The following is a 22,657-nucleotide window of genomic DNA, read 5'->3' as shown; positions in this document are numbered from 1 at the left end:
CCAGCAGTGTGCTGCAGCTGCCAAAAAAGCCAACACAGTTCTACGCTGCATGGACAGAGGGATTAAATCAAGATCATGTGAAGTGATACCACTTTATAATGCCTTGGTAAGACCACACTTGGAATGCTGCATCCAGTTTGGTTGCCATGATGTAAAAAAGATACTGAGACTCTAGAAAGAGTGCAGAGAAGAGCAACAAAGTTGATTAGGACTGGAGTCTAAAATATACAAAGAATGGTTGCTGTAATTGTATATGTCTAGTTAATTGAAAAGAAGGACTGGGATGACATGATAGCAACGTTCCAATATCTCAGGGGCTGCCACAAAGAAGAGGGAGTCAAGCTATTCTCCAAAGCACCTGAGGGTAGAACAAGAAGCAGTGGGTGGAAACTAATCAAGGAGAGAAGCAACCTAGAACTAAGGAGAAATTTCCTGACAGTTAGAACAATTAATCAATGGAACAACTTGCCTCCAGAAGTTGTGAATGCTCCAACACTGGACAGTTTTAAGAAGAGACTGGACAACCAATTGTCTGAAATAGTATAGGGTTTCCTGCCTGAGCAGGGGATTGACTAAAGGACATCCAAGTTCCCTTCCAACTCTGTTATTCTATATATTGGAAAAGGGGTGTTTTATGCAAGTTTTTTCCTAATTTTATATTCTTTTTTTCTGTTTTTTTAAAAAAAAATTTAATTACTTGTTTCATTCCCTAGTTCAATCCTATTTCTGATATATAGTGGTATTAACCATACTATCACTTTCACTGATACACATTTGCCCACTTTTTAAAAGCATTGTACAATTAGGCCAGAACAATTTATCGATTGATACATTTATATGATGGCACATTTATGACCGGCTGATATTTCCATACAAACACATGTTATAGCATTAGTAATATATCAGTCATTTCATATGGAGCATTATAGGTGGCAATTGCTATAAAACTACTCAATTCATACTGGCATGACACAAGCAGATTTATTTAATGTATTTACATTTACCTAACATTTATCTTTGGGGTCCCAATTTCCCTGGGAAAATAGCCTATGTAAATAAGGTATCAATACATTGAAATATGTGTTTTTCTTACTGTTATTTAAGTAAAACTTCAATTGAAATATATCAGCTTTACATTAAATTGGGCGCAAACAATATAGGAATTCTGGAAGCTGAAATCTGAACATGTGCTACAGATATGTAATTTTAAGAAAAACTCAGCTAAAAGACACCATGAATCCCTTAGCAGACCCAAGAGATTACAAGAGACTCAATGAGATGAGTCTTGCTCAGAAATAAGCTAAGTGCTAGACTCAATTTCTAGAAGAAACAATCAATGGATTACTTTGCATAAATCACAAGTGGGATACATTTTAACAAAAAAATATTTCCAAATATATAACACTATAAGAATTGAGGTGGGAAAAATATCAATAATCAATCAATAAATAATGTTAAGAAAATTTAATACAATAAGAAATTATGCAAGAACACTGCCAGTGCATTGCACTCTTCTTCTCTCCTAGACATTTGTAGCAAATTTTTACATTTGGAACTTCTTAATAAACAAAAAGGTTTTGCCGCTAATTATTTTTTTGAAGCTGGCATTTTAGAAAAACAAAATTACAATTAACCAGATATCCATTTCTTTACATTTATATGCATTTTAGCCATTGACTATCCACTGCAGAATGAATGCCACTTCCACATGCTTCCAACCAATACAGTCCTGAGATTTCTTTTGCCAATTGGGCTCACAATACCTGATAATGTCATCAATCCATCTTGTTTTAGATCTTTTTCGTGGACACTTTTTATCAAGTCGAATCCATTCTATGACTGCCTTGGTCCACCTGCCATCAGTTCTTCTTGTTGTGTGACCAGCCCATTTCCAATTCAATTCTTTTACTCTCTTGATGATATCGTATACTTTTGTTGGTTCTCTCTAATCCATGTGCGGGTCTTTCTATCGTGTCTTGTAATGCCAAGCATGTACTTTTCCAAGGCTCTTTGTGCCAAGAATATTGAGAACATTAAACGATGCTCAGCCAAAGGAGCAGGCAAGGTTCAGAAGTGGCTACTGGCCAATGGATCACATCCAGGTTGTCCAGCAGTCATTGAAAGGCACGAGTACACCATGCCTCTGTGCATGGCTTTCATTGACTACGAAAAGGCATTTGACTCAGTATTCCAGCAAGCAATAATTAAGGCATTGTTCAACCAAAGCACGGACACTGCTTACATAAACTTAGTACAATTGATATATGAAAAAACAATGTCAACAATTTGCCTTAATGATCTTAAAGTAGAAATCAACATAGAATGAAGTGTATGACAATGTGATACAGTATCACCTATCCTTTTTTCAGCCAGCCTTGAAGAAGTTTATATGTATTTACTATATTTATATTTATATACTGCCAGAATTCAAAGCTCATAATTGCTTTCAATAATCAGGCAGGCAGGGCCTATCAATTTCCAAAGAATCAATGGAATAACTGCTTTTTCAAAGAGAACCAAGATTATTTCTGAGACGGAGACTATTTTATAATCCTAGATCACAAAACATCCTTCCATAAAGCACCAACTTCACCTCTTATGCAGTAAGAATCTGTATTTTTTTTTCCCATTCAGGATAAGGATACGGGCAAAAAGTTTCTACTTGGAGAAGGTAGCTGTTCATGAAAGCTGGGAGCTGATGTATTTAAGGCTTTAAAAGGCAAACTTTTAAGTAGAAGTCTACTGCTCACCAATGTAGTGGTTGTAGTAAAGGTAATAATTGATTATGATGGGTCCCACTTATCAGCATGCAAGCCTGTATCAGTTGCTGCTTCTAAGGCATCCCAAGGTAAATTACAGGGTATTAGTGTATAAGGACACAAACTTCCATTGCCATATTATCTTCTTTTAGGTGGATCGCATCCTATCCACTTTTTCAAAATCCACAAGTTGGAATGAATCCCAGAAATGGATGCAGAACATTGCCCAGACATAGCTATTGAGATCATCTATGGTGATTCAAGATTTTAGCAACTTTGAGTGACTTTATTATCAAAATAAGGATCCTGTTAAGTGTTCCAGCAGGGAATGAATAATCTTAAACAGGGCCAACAGAACAATAAAAGCAAAGAAGTAAGAATATGTTCGCATTCCTTTATGCTAATGGTTTAGGCTGCAATTTTTAATATTTTTTGCACTGTATGGCTGCAATTAATTTCAAAGTTCTGTTTCCAAAAAAAGGGGAAATGTTGTAGATATTGTATACAGAATAACACAAAAATGATAAATATAAGAGGATATGCTATGTATAATCCTTTCTAGTATTAAATTGCGTAATAGTCAATCCAATGTATTCATAATCTACTCAAATGTATATTCAATCATATTTTTCTAGGCTTGAAGTCTTACTGTTTTGTTAAACTAAACATAATGTAAGGTCTCACCAGCCACTCAGATTTATTGGTTTGCTTTTTTTGCTAGATTGTATTTCCATGTGATTAGAGTGTATCTGCTCTTAAAATATTTCTGTTTGTGTAGGGATGCTTGTGTGTGCTTGTTTCCTTTGTGTGGGGCAGGGGTCTCCAACCTTGGTCCCTTTAAGACTTGTGGACTTCAACTCCCAGAGTCTCTCAGCTCTGGGAGTTGAAGTCCACAAGTCTTAAAGGGACCAAGGTTGGAGACCCCTGGTGTGGGGAGTTATTTTTTTGCATGGGGAAGCTTTGTAGCATATAGTCACGTCCAGGACGTGGACAGGTTGCTGGGGAGGTTACATGCAACTACATGTTTACCCGTGTCCTTCCTGGTTAGTGCTGGCTGCTCAGGAAGTGACACGAGGCTGGCTCCAGGGGATTATAAATGCGTCTTTGATGGAAGGGGTTTTCCCCGCCGCCTTGAAAGAGGCGGTGGTGAGACCCCTCCTCAAGAAGCCTTCCCTGGACCCAGCTATTTTGGGAAATTTTCGTCCAGTCTCCAACCTTCGCTTTGTGGCAAAGGTTGTAGAGAGTGTGGTTGCATGGCAGCTCCCCCAGCACCTGGAGGAAACTGTCTATCTAGACACGTTCCAGTCCGGCTTCCGACCCGGTTATAGCACGGAGACGGCTTTGGTCGCGTTGGTGGATGACCTCTGGAGGGCCAGGGACAGGGGTTGCTCCTCTGCCTTGGTCCTATTAGACCTCTCAGCGGCTTTTGATACCATCGACCATGGTATCCTGCTGCGCCAGTTGGAGAGATTGGGAGTGGGAGGCACCGTTTATCAGTGGTTCTCCTCCTATCTCTCTGACCGGTCGCAGACGGTGTTGACGGGGGGGCAGAGGTCGTCCTCGAGGCGCCTCACTTGTGGGGTGCCTCAGGGGTCGATTCTCTCGCCTACCCTGTTCAATATCTATATGAAGCCTCTGGGTGAGGTCATCAGTGGTTTCGGGGTGAGTTATCATCTGTACGCTGATGATACTCAGCTGTACCTTTCCACCCCGGACCACCCCAACGAAGCGGTCGAAGTGCTGTCCTGGTGTCTGGAAGCTGTACGGGCCTGGATGGGGAGAAACAGACTCAAGCTCAATCCCTCCAAGACGGAGTGGCTGTGGATGCCGGCACCCCGGTACAGTCAGCTGCATCCGCGGCTGACTGTTCGGGGCGAGTTAGTGGCCCCAAAGTAGGTGGTTCGCAACTTGGGCGTCCTCCTGGTGGACGGCTGTCCTTTGATGAACATCTGGCGGCCGTCTCCAGGAGGGCCTTTTACCAAGTTCGCTTGGTCCGCCAGTTGCGTCCCTTCTTTGACCGGGATGCCTTATGCACGGTCACTCACGCTCTGGTTACATATAGGTTGGATTACTGCAATGCTCTCTACATGGGGCTGCCCTTGAGGTGCACCCGGAGGCTACAGTTAGTCCAGAATGCGGCTGCGTGAGTGGTAACAGGAGCCGCTCGTGGCTCCCACGTAACACCACTACTCCGTAGCCTGCACTGGCTTCCTGTGGTTTTCTGGGTGCGCTTCAAGATTTTGGTTACCACCTTTAAAGCGCTCCATGGCTTAGGACCCGGGTACTTACGAGACCGCCTGCTGTTACCTTATGCCTCCCACCGACCAGACGCTCTCACAGAGAGGGTCTCTCAGGGTGCCGTCCGCCAAACAGTGTCGGCTGGTGGCCCCAGGAGCAGGGCCCTCTCTGTGGGGGCACCGACGCTCTGGAACGAACTTCCCCCTGGCTTACGTCAAGTGCCTGATCTTCGAACCTTCCGTCGTGAGCTCAAAACACACCTATTTATTCAAGCGGGACTGGCATAATAGTGTCAAATTTTAATTTGGGGCTTTATTAATATTTTTAAAATTTTAAAACTAAATTTTAACCGGGTTTTATTATTTATATGTCTATTTTAAATATTTGGCCTATTTAATAAGTTTTTTAGATTAATGTTTTACTTTGTATATTTATGTGTTTTTTATATGGCTGTACACTGCCCTGAGTCCCTAGGGAGATAGGGCGGTATAAAAGTATGAATAAATAAATAAATAATAAATAAATAAATCTGTGAGAAGCAAGGGAAGCTCCTCACTAAGAGTAAGGACTGAGCTGGGGAAACAGGTGAAGAGATAGAATCTGGTAAGGATGAATGGATCAGCTTGTTCAAGATCGCCCCTAGTTTTGCATGGGTCCATCAATCTATTGCATTCATTACTGCATTTCGTAACTTTTTTTTCCCCAGAGGAAGAGTACCTGTGAAACCATTTGAGAAAAAATTGTAGAGAAAATATTTTTTTTAAAAAAAAAGTTGCTTTATTTTTAAAAAGTGTATCCTGACATACATATCTTAACTTAAACAATGCTGCTTTGCTTATATTTTACTGTAGAATTGTACCGCCATATTAAGAGTCATTTAAGTCACTTAATGACTTAAATTTAATGACTTTAAGTTATTTTATAATAACTGCCATCTAGTACACAAATTAATTCAGGAAATAAACAGTTACACACTTCCCAAACAACACTTGTATGTGTTATAAAATATTTCATTTCAGGTAAAGTTATAATAAGTAATATCCACAGTATTTAATATTATTTCAGTATCACTGTAAAAGACAACAAGGGATTAACTAAAGAGTGATTTATTTATTAATCAAATTGTATAACAAAATAATGTGCACATTCCTTTAGCAATTGAAAATGGATTTGTGTTTCATTTAGCAAACTTGATGCTTCATATCAAATCTTTCATTTTTTGGTGGCAATATTTCTGATCTCAATACCATAAATGATGACATTCTTCCTACTGAGTAGAAGTATGAGTATCATAATGCATTAGATCAATACACTTTATAAGTTTTACTATTTTATAAGATACCAATACCACTTTATAAAATAACTTGTATTTTATTATGGGCTTCCAGTACTGTATTATCCAGGCCTTACAGGTCACCAACCACATCTTTCAATGTCCAGAAATGAAAATCATTCATGCAATTCTGCCTCACTTTGGATCCATTGCATGACACTCTATTTTGATTGTGTGATTTTACAAATGTATTTTGTCACTTTATAACATTTAATAGCCCATTAAACCATTTAATTTCTGATATATGTGGCAATATGATTGAGCACCCTGTTAACATAAAACTTCTTGGGAAACTAGTGTGGTGTCAAACTTCTTGTAGCCTTAAATGGTCAACTCCTTCAGCTCTTCATATTTCTGATTTCAGAACAATATTCTGGCCTAATTCATTCCAGTGGTAACCAACTACATTAGTATTAAATCATGACTCAGTTGGTGGATCCAGCATGATTGGCTTGTTGTCACCATGCATTTTATTAGCCTACTGTGCAAAGGAGTCTGTGCCCTTGAGACAAAACAAACAAACAAAGATACAACTAGCAAGAAAACATAGGCAAAACTTTCATGAACAAGATTTTTAAATAATGTAACCTTTCCGCAAGCTGATAACTAGCTTAGTAAGAACATATTTAGTCCAAAGGAGAGAAAAAATGGCATGATATGTTTGCAAATAACTTCCCAATTTTGATCACTCAATTTTATTTTATTTTTTGTCTTTTAATGATCCCATAATCCCTTGCTTCGGAGTCGAGTTGTGGGAACTGAATGGAGCTGAGTGTTTACTGGCCGGATATCCTTCCTGTAGCCAATGCGGAGTTCACAGCAGATATATTCTCATTGTGCCCAGAGGGAGAAATATCTACCTCCACCTAGGATTGAACTCACAGCCTCATGATTGTAAGGTGAGAACGCCACCTCTAGGCCACCGCACCACTCCCCCAGGTTTTTTTTTTTTTAATCAAAATTTTTATTTTCCATAATAATTCCCACAATTTGACCAGTGTACAATACAATCACTTATCCAACAATCAATCCTATACTCAAATTATACTCAATCAGGGCTGCTCGACCGCCACTCCCTCCCTTAATCCTTTCTTCCCTTCTCATCCTTCTTCAACTTTCCCCACCATCCTTCTCCTCGCTTTCCTACTTCCCCACCTCTTTCCCACTTCTCACTACCATCCTTTCTAACCCTCTATCTTCTCCTTCTTCTTCTCCTCCTATCCTTTCTTCTCCCTCCCTTCTTTCCTACCTACCCACCTACCTACCTACTTTCTTCCTTCTTTACTCCTCTTTCCTTACCCTTTCCCTTCGGGAGTGGTTACCGAGCAGTCCCGACTTTACACCATTCCAACTTGTTTAATTCTACCATTATTCCTGTACAATGGCAACCAATCAATTTATAATCTTCCCCTTTCCCCCCCCCCATTTCTCCCCTCCCCCCCCCCGAGACTTCCCAGAACAGAATACAGGGTATTGTAACTAACAAACATAATCTAAAATATAACATAAAACATATTCCATTTCACACCATCACACTATCAATTCCCTTCTTTCTTAAACTAATACATAGCAATTCCTAACTTCACTCAAAAACTAATTGATATTTTTTAATCTGATACTTATTTTGAATATAATCAATCCACTTCCTCCATTCCAAAATATATTTTTCTTGTGTACAGTCTTTCAAGTAGGCAGAAATTTTTGCCATTTCTGCTAAATTTGATACTTTACTAATCCATTCTCCAATTGTAGGTAAGTCTTCTTTCTTCCAATATTGTGCAATCAATAGTCTTGCAGCAGTTATTAAGTTCAAAATCAGTTTTGTCTCTATAACAGTGCAATCTGGAATTATTCCTAATAAAAAGAACTGTGGAACAAACTTGATCTTCTTTTTCAAAAACCACTCCCCCAGTTTTGATCACTCAATGAAACCTATAAAAGGGCAATATAACATTTACAAAAGATTGCTGTCTGTGTTTATTAAAGGGTCCAAGTAATACACAAAGCTTTCACTGCTGAAATTGACTTTCATAGTTGTACATATGGGGATGAGTATGAAAAATGCAAACTCTTTGCCCCGGAATGAACATGGTAAAAAAAAAATAATAGTCCCTTTAGTGCAATGGTAGTCAACCTGGTCCCTATTACCCACTAGTGGGCGTTCCAGCTTTCATGGTGGGCAGTAGGGGTTTTGTCCGATACTGAAGCATTTTCCTTTCTTTTAATTTAATTGACTTTTTAAAAAATTTTCATAGCATTATTCAAAAATATTTTCATTAGGTTTTCATAAAATTCCCTGTGACAATTTAAATTTCTAAAAATATACTATTTGTATCACATAAGTTTAGTTCACGTTACGTAAGTGAAACTAAGTAGCACTATAGTGCGACTGCAAACAAAAGAGCCTCATCCCAGAATAGCTCGTGCATCTCCCCCCACACCACCCAGCTGTAACAGACAAGCAGAGCTGGTAGCCGGTGCCCCCCCCCAAACCCAATCCACGATGCGCAAGAGGCATGCGCAGATGACGATACACGGTGCATTACTGTGGAACCTGTGGGCGGTTAGAAAATTTTACTACTAACAGCGATACAAAAGTGGGCGGTAGGTATAAAAAAGTTGACTACCCCTGCTTTAGTGTCTTCAGATATTTAGAGGCTAAAGCATTGACAGACAGAACCTACAACAAAACAGAGAAGCAGAATAGCTTTTTACAAGTGAAGCGCACCTTCAGAAAGATAAATCTAAAAGGATGATGCTAAAATGCTAATCATGTAGAATAGGGTAGTGTACCTAAAAGATAAGAATTAACAATTATTTCTTTCTTATCCTCCATAAAAGTAGGAGTATTTCAATACAATCCTAGCTGGCATATTTTGATGCTATCCTAAATGTGGGTGCCATTCCAATTTCTAAAATCAGTTAATTATCCATTGTTTATCCTGTAGCTCTGCACTATAGAAATAGTAGTGAACCCATACAATTAACTCAAATTTAGGATAATTGTTCATAATGAAAACAGTGTTCAGGAAATAAATAAACAGTGCTTGACTACTGAAGAAATGTGTTATGTCATTGTCACAAAGAAATGCATCCAGATTCACCACAAATAACAGCTGTGTATTATGTATGATAGAATTGCTACCTGGAAGGGTTATTATTATTTCTAATTAGTTGTTCAACCCAGCCATATGGTTGATTCATCAACCATATGCCATTCCCAAGCCTGGATAAATGGGGAGGGAAAGCAATGGTGAACTACCTTGTAAAAAATCTCACCAGAATACTTTATGGCAATAACTCAGTGATTCAGATATGGATACCAACAGAGGACCCTCCAGGCTGGATGATAGCCTGAAAGCTACTGGAGAAGAGCAAAAGCTAGCTTTTAGTAGACTTTATGACATTGTTGGAGGAAAGTCTTCAGGAAGCCCAACCATTGATGGGGCCCATGATGAAAGAGTTTCACCCTTGGGAAACTTTAAATTGCAAAAAGGGAAATGATTAGTGTGAATCTAAATATCCTTTGCATCAGTGAGTTTTACTGGACAGGCAATGGTCAATTCAAATCAGATGACTGGTCATGTGATCAAAATTCAGATGTTTGGCAACTGGCTCATATTTAGGATTTATGATCACCTTTTGCAACCTACTGCTAACCAAAGTCAATGGGAAAGCCAAATTCACTTAACAACTGAGTAATTATCTTCACAATTGCAGTGAATCACTTAACGAATGTGGCAAGGAAAGTCCTAAAAATGGGGCAAAAGTCACTTAACAACTCTCACTTAGCAACATAAATGTTGTGCTTAATTATGGTTGTAAGTCGATGACTACCTATAATTCAAATCAGCATGTAACAATATCCTAACCTGATATTTTCAAGATAGTTTGAATTATAGCTGCCATCAGTGGTGCTCTGGGAATTTCTGTGGTCCAGAAATATAGACAACAAGATATATAGAGGCTGTGGTATAATTACATTCATTGTAATTTAATAGTATTTTATATTTCATCTTATTTGAATCTAAAATAAGAACACATGCAGCATATTTTACAGTTTGCTGACTTTAGACTTAATTATGGGAGTGCCAACATTGTCACCATTCAAAATTAATCACAAATTTATTTGTGTTACTTCTACCTTCCTGAATAATTACTACTTTATAAGAAAAGGTGAGCTTGAAAATCTAACTTCCTCAAAATTCTTTTAATTGATCATTACTCTGGTAGATATGAACATTGTCACTGATTCAGTTCATACAGTAGTTAAATTGATGTTGACTGAACCACTGCTTGGATCCCAAGCTGTAGCAGTAGCAAAGTTTTAGACCAATCACATAATCTTTTCCTAACGAAAACACCTTGTGTAAAAACTTTCCAATACACCAGCTTTATCTACATTTATAATTGTGATTTATCTTTTTTCTTCATCATTACCCAGCCATGCTGGCTCAAGAACCCATTTATTGCCAATGCTTAAATGGTAAATCAGTTATCAGTATGAGTATAGTCAGGAATAAAAATAACATTATAAGTAAAACATTTATTTTAATCACACAAATTCTTCCCAAAATTACAATGCTTTCCATATCAGCATATCATTTTAAACTCCATTCTATACTTTGACATAGTTATTTTGAAACAACAACTCTGAACAATTTATATTAGACAAAGTAACAACCAAATATTTAACCTTTTTCTCAATTTTGAAATAGATTTCTTCATCAGAATATCTTAATTTTGCATAGTCATACTTTTAACCAACAACTTTGTTTTCTATTTATTACTCTTAAAACCTGCTAATATGCCAATATCTTTCAATTTTTTCACCAAAGAAAAAATCAGTTTCATCAATAAAGATTCAATCCCCTTCAGATTGTCCAGTAAGATCAAAACCAAATCATCAGCAAAAGCTTTCAATTTAAAGGTCTCATTTTTTAAATTTTTAGACCCATTGTATTTTCACCTTGTCTAATGTATCTATTCAAAACTTTGAGAATCAAAACAAACAACAAAGGGGACAGAGTCTTGTGTCCTTTTGGATATCATACGGTTTAGTCAAATTACCTCTAACTGTAATTCAAGCCTTTTGAGATGTATATATCAACTTGATTCCATGAAGAAAATTCTCACCAAAAACTTCCAGAACTTTAAACAAGAAGCAGTTCAGCTTATTAAAAGCTTTTTCAACAACTAAAACTTTTAATAAGACTTGTTTATCATTATGTTGTTATAAATATTACATTATATCCAGTATAGTTCTCATGTTGTCTTTTAATTGTCTTTTAGGTGGAAATCCACATTGATCTTCCTAAATAAACTCTTGTAAAAACTTTTCAGTCTTGCCTGTTAAAGTTAATGAAAAAACTTTGTAATCCTTCTTCGATAAAGAAATTGGTCTATATTTTTTAATAGAAGTTAAATTTTGTCCTGCCTTTGGTAACAATATAATATTGACTTTTTTCCAAGATGTTGGCATTGCATCTCCTTGTAAAATAGAATTCATTATTTCTGAAGTGGTTGCAAAAGTTGATCTTCAAAACTGGTAGTCCATCCAAACCTGGTGACCTCCCTGTTTTAATATTTTTATCATCATATCATCATCATCATGTCCTGTGCAGAGCACATTGGGCAGCAAGTGTTTTGGTTTTCATCATTTGCAGCATCTTCAACCTCATTCCAAGGGAATTCATTATCTTAAAAACTTCTTAAGTGTTGGAACCAAGTTTTCTGAGGCCAGCCTCTTTTCCTCTTTCTTCCATGAAGTATCCAACATAGTGCAATTCTGGGATGCCAGTCTTTAAGTGTATGTAAGATATAACCAACAATTCGCATTCAATGTTCATTCACAGTTCTTGATAGGTGTTCTAGGTGTTTAGATCAGATCTAAATCTGATCTTTGTAGCACCTCTTTATTAGTGATGGGATCGTGATATGAGACACCGAGGATTCTTCTCAAGGAGCATTTTTGGAAAACATTTAACTATGTAATCATCTTGGTTGTACTCTGCCATGTTTCACAAGCATATATTGCAGTTGGTACAACACTCTTAAAGAGTTTTATCTTTATGGTAATATTTATGGCTGGTGTAAGTCTGACTTGGTACATGCATTGAAACACGGCCACTGCCATTCCAATTTGATACTTAATATCCTTATCTGTACTCCCATCGATAGATATAATACTGTCAAGATAAGTAAATTTTTGTATTTGTTCTATAGCCTGGTCACAGTCTGTTATAAGCATATTATACTGAGAGCTTCCAATTTTCATGAACTTAGTCTTCTCAAAATTTATATCTGAGCCAATTTGTTGGCATTATTATCTAAACTGATGGACATTTCTTGCAAGTACCCCTTTGTTTCAATAAGCAGTGTGATGTCACCTGCAAAATATTTTTATAACTTCCAAAATATCCATTGTAGATACAGGACACAATCTATCTCTGGGATTTTGAAAGTTTTGGTAAATTTTGTCTTGCTAAGTTATTCCTCCATTTGTTCCTAAATGAGTATCTTGTGTTTTATACAAATTAGAATAATAGTCAGTCAATTTTCTATATATTTGCATTGTCCTTATCTTATTTTCAACATCATTTTCTTTTCTCTTTCCTTTCTCAGCCAACCATTTCTCAGATTTATTTGCAAATTCAGAATTCTTCTCATTCACATATTTCAATTTTGTCTCAATTTCTCTCACAGTTAGCATAGATAATTGTTGAAATTTAATCTGACATGTAATATTTGCATCTGTCATTATCTCTGTCTCCAAGAGTCCATAAAAACAGATTTTGGTAATTTGCCTTGGTTAAATTTAATTTCTTTATCTGAAGTTTTCTCAAGTTGTGGAAGACTGACCCCATTCCAGTCCTCCAGTCTCTCATGATACATCAGTTTTCATATAAAAACATAATTAATTCATAAGATGATTAAAAAAACTTTGTTTTATATTCCTTTGGAACATAGAGACTAACAATTATAGATTGAATCCTTTGCATTTCAACCTCAGCTGCAACATATTTATCATGTTTACCTGTCAACAATAATTTCAGTTTTAATTCTGGGATTCATATACAAACTACTCCATTATTCTTTTTTAAACCTGTTATATAACTTCTTCATCCAGAGTTAGAAATTGTAGAGAATATTTGTAGTTTGTAGTTGACTTAGGCCGAGCTTGCTGCTTTCCTCCTAGATGTTTCGTTACCAAACTAGATAACATCTTCAGTGGGATTTTGGGGTGAATTGTCTTGTCTTTGTGATCCAGCCTTTTGATCCAGTCTTATGATTCAACCAATCCTGGGACTCAACCAGTCACAAGACCATCCGACCACCCAGGGTCTATATTAACAAGACACTTCACAAAAAAACCCACTGAATATATTACCTAGTCTGATAATGAAACATCTGGGAGCCAAGCAACAAGCTCAAACCTCTGTCTAAGTCAGTGGTTCTCAACCTTTATAGTGCTGCGACCCCTTTAATACAATTCCCCACGATGTGGCGACCCCTTTAATACAATTTCCCACGATGTGGTGACCCCAACCATAAAATTATTTTTGTTTTGAATTTATCGCGCCTGAAGCCGTATTGGCTAGTGATCTGAACTGCTTGCGATTGCCTTGAGGACGGATGCATTAAAGCGGAGACTCCTCCCCTATTAAGTTTATTGCGCCTGAAGCCAGATTAGGCTAGTGATTGGGAGTGATTGCAGCTGGCTTGAGAGGGAGACATCAGGGCAAAGATTTCTCTCTTTTTTAATTCATCGCGCCTGAAGCCGAATTCGGCTAGCGATTTGAAGAGCCTGCAGCTGGCTTGTGGAGTCAACAATTGGAGCGCGATTCTTCGACTCGCAAGTATACTTCCCATATTTTCGATGGTCTTAGGCGACCCCTGGCAAATCGTCATTCGACCCCCAACAGGGTCCCGACCCACAGGTTGAGAACCGCTGGTCTAAATCTTCCCCCAGAGTCTTACAGATTAAATACTTTATACAAATATATAAGCAAAGCTTGAAGCATCCCTACTTCCAAGGCAGATCAACTGGATACTTATGATATCTCTGTGACACAACTGGCACTTTCTTTTTCCAAAATACCAGTGCCTGAGTCAGTCTCATCATACTAATTAATCACTAGCTTTCCTTTCAATGGTTATGGTGAAAAAGTGCCTTGGAAAGTTGATATCTAAGATCTTGAACTAAGCACATCTATTTAATCACATTTATAACTCTTCTATTCCTAATTGTGTGTTTCTTAATAGTAGTTCAGCCACTTTGCAGACTTTCATCAGAAAGCTTTTCTGCATCATAACCTTAAACTCCTGGACTTCCATGAAAGAAAGTGACTGGAGGGGGAAGAGGCATTCCTGCAGAGAGCACCATAATCAGATGGAATAGAGTCATTTGCCTACAATGAAAAGAAGCAGAGCAGTTAAGCTGGACAGCATTATTTGAATCAAACAGGTAGACACTGCCTTCCTGGATAACATACACTCATCCATTCATTTGCCCATTCATTTTACAGGACTTTTAAGCATTCTAACCACATCAGCTCTGAGGAGTGTAAATTCCCCCAACTTTCATACCTTGGGAAAAGAAGTAGACAAGATAAATATAATATAATCAGCAACACAATCAATATCAAAACTAAAAAAATGTAGATTACAATATAACTACACATAAACTGAAAGTCTAACCATACAGAACCACAGAATAACTCATGTAGAAGAATAGTCACAACAGGCACAACTCTGCCTCCAAAACTTAATGGAAAAATCAAACTTTACAGACATTCACAAAAGTTCCTTTAGAATATCTGGGTGGGTTTTATTTCCAAGGAGGGGATAATTATGTCAACTCCTTATAGATGACAATCTCAGGGTTTATATTAATAATTGACAAACCATAATGTATTATTATTAATATATTATAATCCCAGATCCTTGGGAAGAGTTCAATAAGTGAATAAAAAGGCCAAATCCAGTCTAAACATGTGACTAACTATGCAATCAACCATAATAATAACATAACGATAATGTAGCAATGTTGCAAATATACCCAGACAGTTGAACAAGAAAAAAGAACACAGGGAGACTATCTAAAGGACAGTGAAGAAGAGGCATTGAAGCTAATATACCATGAAGGATTGGTGAGTATTGGAGAGACCAAACTGGCCTACAAGAAAGACCAACTGCAGAATAGGAAAGAGACATTATTATATTGCCAGTGTATTATATGGCCAGTGTATTAAAAAAAAAACCAGTGGGAAACAGATAACAAGACCTGGCAAAGACTAAGAGCAGTAGAGTTGAAGAGGGGCTAATTGTGGCTGCATAAGGCCAAGCCTTAAGAACACATCTATGCAAGTAGACAGCAACAGACAGCAAATGCCACATCTAAAAAAAAAAAACTGAAAAGACAATGGACCACATAGTTAGCCTTTGCAAGAAGATAGCACAGACTGACCACAAAAACCTGAAAAAGTAGCAACTTCATATATGCAAGAAATACTGTTCTTTGCAAGCAAGAACTGGTGGGACCACAAAATAAAGAAATTAATAAAAAATGGAAGATGCGAAGTCTGGGACTTAGAATACAAGCAGACAAGCACCTGCCTCATAATACCCCAAGCCTAATAAAGTAAGAAAGGCAAAAGAAAGTCTGGATAACCGACATGGCAGTACCTGGGGACAGCAGAACAGAAGAGAAAAAATAGAAGTAGACTGACAATGGCAAAAGAAAGCAAAGATAGTACCGATAATAATAGGTGTCTTGGGTGCAATCCCAAATCATTTGGAGCACTACATGAATACCATCAGCACTGACAGAATCCCTATCATTCAATTTCAAAATGCAGCTTCACTGGGAACAGCTTACATTATGCAATGATATCTTTAACACCATCAAATAACATCTGATGATTATGGGTCCTTGAGAAGGACTTGGCAAGTGGATCAAATGCCAAATCCAATCTAAATACTCTGATCACTCTGTGATCAACCATAATAATATTAATGATAATGCCACAGTTGCCAAAATTATTTACTGGAACATCTATAAAAAGCATCATGTGCCGTAACCAAAAACTGGTAGGAACATATAGTTGAAACAGTGGTTAAAAATTAGCAAATTAGAATATTGTAGGCTTTCCAAATACAAACTGATAAAAGTCTTGGCACATAGCACACCGGATTTAACTGTGTTTGAAAACCAAAAGTGTGGATAATTGATGTGGTAATAATACCAGGATATAATATAACAGAACACAAAGAATCGGAAAGGATTACTAAGTATCAAGCTTTGAAAATCAAAGTTGAAAGATTATGGCAAATACAGTAGACAGTTGATCATGTGGTGGGTCCTGTGGTGACACAATAGGTGCCATACAAAAAAGAAAAACCTTAGAAGATCTGCACATCAATTAAAAAAGGCCACACTGTTTGGATATATTATGCTGATACATTACCACAAGATAGGTTCTTGAGAAGATCCTTATAAAGGCCAACAGAGCTAAAGACTGCAGCTGTGATTTCACATTGTTGGGTACATTATATTTATTAAACTTGCTTGCTGCCCAACCTTGAACAGCTGTGGGTGGCTCAGAACAATCAAATAAATTAAACTAATACCAATAAAAGATAAAGATGGTAAACCAAATGAAGTGAGGGGGTCACCAGATCTATCCACATCTCAGGGGGGAATCTTGTTCCAGAGGGAACAAGTATATTAGCACAGCACAGAGATGGTGGGTACTTTGATAGATGTGATCCTCTCATTCAACTCTGAGAATTGGCAGCTGGTGGGGGCTGGCTGGGGAATTCTGGGAATTGAAGTCCACAGATCTTAAAGTTGTCAAGATTGGACACCCCTGATTTAAAGATTTTGTTTTGTCTTTTGAGTGGTTGATAAGGAACAGAGCTTCAGGAAGTTACCTTTTAAGTGCCATCAAAGGTTGAGATTCATGATAAATTTAAATAGCTATATCGGTCAGTTTTATATAGTCACATTTGTTTTAAAATGTAGCTAATAGCTTTGGATTTCTCTGCTAGATAAGACTACTGGTCTAGGAATGAGCTGACTTAATCTTTTTTAAATTAATCTTGTGAGTAGTTTTACCCGTGTCAGCAAAATTCAAAGTGATCTATCAGGATCATGGATGACCTGTTATCCACGAAAGGTGAAGTAATATAAAAAAATATCATTATGAAATGTGGATTGATGGGGTTTTAACTTGAGAATATTTAGATGTATCTTTTGCTTAGAGAAATTTTCTAGCAAGAAGGGAAAAGAAGCCTGGATTCATCATGGATGTTTCCACCAATCTATTTTTCTCTTGACAATATATATAAATAAAATTCAGCATTTTTGAACTTGTATGATTGCTTCAGCCAATTATTCCTCATTTTGAAGCAGCTATTTGCCAATTTGCTGAAGCATAATGCATACATTGTGCTTTATTTATGTTATTTTATAATGATATAAATTATATAATAAACTTATATTATTTGTTTTCTGAGGTTTTTGTGGGTGTTTGTATGTAGGTCTTTGGTTATTCGGATTTTCTCCCGCGTAAAATTGGAAGTGTCTTGGCGACGTTTCGACAAAGTCTCATTCGTCATCTTCAGTCTTCAGCTTCATGCTTCTGGGAGCAATGTGTGATTGCAGCTGTTTCTTCCTTTTTAACTGCTAGTGGGGGTTTGAAAGGAAGAAACAGCTGCAATCACACATTGCTCCCAGAAGCACGAAGCTGAAGACTGAAGATGACGAATGAGACTTTGTCGAAACGTCACCAAGACACTTCCAATTTTACGCGGGAGAAAACCCGAATAACCAAAGACCTACAACTTATATTTTACAACTTATATGCAACATTAGCCATTTCAAACCCCTCCAATCCATTCATGCAGCAGACTGACACCCACTATGAAGATGTAGCACGACCACAAAGCCAAACAACAGCTATGCAGCTCACCAGCTCAAATCCCCCTGCAGCACAGACTAGACTGAGCACAACCAAGCCCCCACCAACACAGGACACACCCCCAGCCAATCAGAGCACAGAAAAAACCCCATCCAATCAGAGCACAGCCAAGCTCCCACCCAATCAGTTCAAACCCCCACTAGCAGTTAAAAGGAAGAAACAGCTGCGATCACACATTGCTCCCAGAAGCACGAAGCTGAAGCCTGAAGATGACGAATGAGACTTCGCCGAAACGTCGCCAAGACACTTCCAATTTTACACGGGAGAAAACCCGAACAACCAAAGACCTATATACAAACACCCGTGAAAACCTCAGAAAACAAATATATATATATATATATATATATATATATATAGTAAATTATACATATTATATATATAATTATATTATATATATATATAAAGTAAATTATACATATTATATATATAATTATATTATATATGTAATTATATGTGTGTGTGTGTGTGTGTTTGTGTGTATATATATAATTTATTTATTATTAAATTTATTTTAAAGACAAATGTTATAATTTGGTTCAGAAGGAATATTGAGAAAATATCTACAGACCCCACATTGTATGGCTGTAGTAGTATTATTATCCTTCTCATTTTCTTCATTACCCACTTTATTGGTATCATTATTATGATTATTTTCACCCTGTTGCTTTGCATGTACACTGAGAGCTTGCATTTGCACTGGAGACAAATTCCTCATGTGTCTAATCACACGTTGCCAATAAAGTATTCCATTTTATTCTAAACAGTGCATTAATAATGTACTAGGAGCAAGAAATCTTTCTGAAAAAAGTTCTGAAATAATGTTTATATGTTCAATCATACAAGGAAACACCATCACTGAAGCAAAACTGATCTTGCTATGAATGAGCAACTGAGCTCTTGTCCTCAACATAGTGTGTTTTCAAGCAGAATAAAGTAATCATAAAAGATGACAGGTTAGTAGAAACAGATGACAAGTTTCTAAAAAACAAGAAAAACGTAAGTTTCTATGATGAATCCAATCACAACATGAGAACATAATGTAAACTTTGCAAGAATATTTTAAAATAACATATATGGGACTCTTAGTATAATGATTTGGCACTGTTTTCCATGTAATAGTGGTAGTCTAAGTAGCAGAGAAGAAGTAAAGAATGAATATAAATATCCAAGTAAAAAGTGAGATGTTAAAACCAAAATCCCCTCACTTTTGCCCAGAAATAATATTTTCTGTCTTGTTTTCCAAGTAAATCAGTTTGCAACTGACCCAATATAACAGAAGTTCACTGGATTACATCTGCCAATGAATAGCGATTTAGGAAACACAAGAGTAGCATTTAATGGAAAGATTGTGTTGAATGCAAGCCTAGTAACCAAATTGGGATTAGCAATGCTTTTTATACATTACAACGTAACTCAAATTACTGTGCCAAAAATTTATTTAAATATATAGCAAGAACACATTTCAGTATAGGAAATTACCTGAATTAGATCTTCTAGTTCGGTGTCATTCACACAGGCATGCTGTGACACAAACATTTGCTTCTGGATCACAATAGTTGTTCTCTGGCTGGTTTCATGTGGCTGCTCCAGGGCTTTGAATACAGTAGCTCCAATAATTAAATACAAAACCACAACTAGAAAAATGGTTGATACTGTCTTCCATTTCATCACATTAATAGTTGTATCACTTTCCTCGCGTGAAGCAAGTACAGTGGGCTTGGTAGAAAATGACAGCCGTGGCTTGGAGTTCTGAGTGGCAGATTTGGGGTCCAACAGGTCAGGTGCCGCCACTAATAAAAAGGGGTGGAAAAGAAACAGAATGTTAATTTTTAAAACACCTATCAGTGCTTATCTTGGTATTTTCCTTGTTAGACAAGGAGAAAGATAAGCTACTAATTGTTCTAATTTAAGTTCAGAGATGGTAGCCCTAGAAATGAATTCAACTTTCTACCTGTTGAATAACTTATTATGGATCAAGGGTTGCAGCAATCTGTTGTGATAAAATTATTACGTTTTCTTTTCCACAGTCTCATGTAACTTTATTACCAGATCTATTGCCCAAATATCATGCAAATTACTGGCTGTAAAACTAATGATGCAATATTGATTATTTGAAGATACAATTTCCAATTAATATTTTATCAGATTATCACATTGCTTTCCAAATCCTGATCTACTTTAAATATTGCCAATGATGCTGAATATTAATTAAAACAGATACTTTTATGTATATATGTATACACATTGTGCATGCATGCACCATATATCAGAAACTTCACACATGATGTGCCTATCATTAATGTGTTAATAATCCAACTCTATTTTTTCTCATGGAAATTCTTTAACTATTATTTATTAGAGTATCACCAACTGATATTATTAAGTGAAAGCCCTTTAAAGAAACTGGGCTGCAAAATTTCTGCCCATATCTGAGAATCAACAACGAACCAAAAAATGCCAGAATTACATTTTTAGATAATTTGGTCCATAAGATGCTAGCTCATATAAAAGTCTTCCCTTCCTCTCTTATTTGCAGCTGCCTATTGATGCATTGACACTGTTATTGATATAATGTCCTGATGCATTGTCCCAACATTCCTTATCATTATTGCCAAAAACAACATGTGCAGCGAAGATATATATTATTACCTTTCAAGTCATTAAGATATTGGCAATATCCAATGTAGTCCTTCCTTCTCATTTAACTTTTCTCTGAATGAACCTCATAGTCAAAGTAAATCATACACCTAAATAGAGATATAAATCTGTCCCTCCTCTTCCATCCTCACTACTCTGAAAGAAGGTAAGTTTTAAAGAGCATAATGCATTATTGTCCATATGCAAACTATGTTTTTCAGGATATGTTCTTTATAACTTTGCAGCATCTTCAAATGTTGAAAGAGGTATAGGAAGATGAGCTTGGAAGACAAAGATAATATGTAAAAAGCAGAGTTAATTTGAGCTTTCTCGTCCACAGTGAAGGACAGAAGGTGGAAGAAGCTGCAGGTGAATATTCTTTATGACTTTACTGCACAATGACATCAAGTAGTTAATATTTCCCAAGTTCTACAAACCTAGGACGAGTGTCTCTATTGGTACCTTATTCCTTTATTATCATGGCTCTGGAACAAGTTTTGCCACAAAAACAAGGTTCCTGATACAATCCCCTTCTTCTGAGCCCAGAAATGCAATCTGACAACCACCTCCAACTGCAAGAGATAGGAAAGTAGTAATTCCTCTGATTTCAGAGGAGTATCCCAGAGTCATTGATTTGAGGGCAGTAACTAAAGGATGCTGCCTAGAGGCTTCCATGTAAGATCCTTTTTAGCTGATAATGGTAATGTCTGGCAGTTTAACCAAGCAATCTACCAGATAATTAAATTGCAGTATTAGCTGTGAAGCCCTGTGGACTTCCTGGGGATGCAACCACCAAAAAAAGATGTTAAGTGGATGGTGGCTTATCTTGAGAATTTTGTGATGGGAGGAAAAGCAGGCAAAGGGCAGAAACTCAAAACTATCCTGTTATTTCATCATCATCATCACAACACCTACCATTTTGATCTCCTGTCCCTGAGTGTGTTGTCCCCTGTTCCATCCATCTTCCCACCCCAAAATGGAGGCAATCCAGGTTTAGTGCAACAAACCTTCGTCTATTCACCTGCACCTGCTGTTCTTTTTTTAACAGTGATTTATCATAGCGATAACAATAGCGCCCCCCTCTTGTTTCAAGGGGCATTGTGCGCCCAGAGTCCCTAGGAAATCTTGACATCCTGGGTAAGTGCAGTTCCCAAGTTGCCTTCATCCACACTCCCCTTTAAGGAAGCTGCATGCAGCTAAGCTAACAATGGGAATGGGATGGCAGCATAAAGTGTCTTCCTCTTGCACTGTTCTAATTGGTGCTACTGCACACTCTTCCCTGTTTCCTTTAGCTCATAGGAAGCTTTCCCATCCAGCCAAGATTCAAGGTTTCATTTCACACACAGCAACACACACACACAAGGAATAAGCCTTCCCGATCCTGTGGATGTCTGGAAGAAAATTAAACCCCCATTCTTCCCTCTTCATTTTTTTTTTTTTAATAAGAAGCAACCAGTTCTCCGAAAGAGATGCTCCTGAAACCAATCAACAGCACCAGTGCACATCTTCCTTCTATGTCCACAAGGATAGCAGGCAACGAGTTGGGAAAAGCCCCATCTTTTATTATTATTATTATTATTTTGATAACAATATCACCCTATTTTTGCTTGAGCCTTCAAAACAGAAGCCTCCCTTCCTTGCCCTCCCCACCTTGCCCCCCCCCACCGTCACTCAAAGCTAAGCACCCCTCCAACAAAGATGAAGTG

At 37.2% G+C, this 22,657-nt stretch overlaps 1 protein-coding gene across 1 annotated transcript in view; it reads right to left on the bottom strand.

The window, feature by feature from the left end:
• KCNK2 (potassium two pore domain channel subfamily K member 2) overlaps positions 1 to 20,049 on the bottom strand; it is an 86,669-nt gene extending 66,620 nt beyond the window's left edge. The window contains exon 1 of the mRNA XM_058165404.1: positions 19,794 to 20,049. Coding sequence (XP_058021387.1) covers positions 19,794 to 19,982 — 189 coding nt within the window. The 5' untranslated portion in view covers positions 19,983 to 20,049. The remainder of the gene's footprint in view (positions 1 to 19,793) is intronic.
• Between the last annotated feature and the right edge of the window lie 2,608 nt (positions 20,050 to 22,657).

Source organism: Ahaetulla prasina, chromosome 1 (assembly GCF_028640845.1).
Source record: "Ahaetulla prasina isolate Xishuangbanna chromosome 1, ASM2864084v1, whole genome shotgun sequence".
Classification (NCBI taxonomy): domain Eukaryota; kingdom Metazoa; phylum Chordata; class Lepidosauria; order Squamata; family Colubridae; genus Ahaetulla; species Ahaetulla prasina.
The sequence above is the reverse complement of the archived record's forward strand: the minus strand, read 5'-3'. Positions and strand labels throughout refer to the sequence as shown.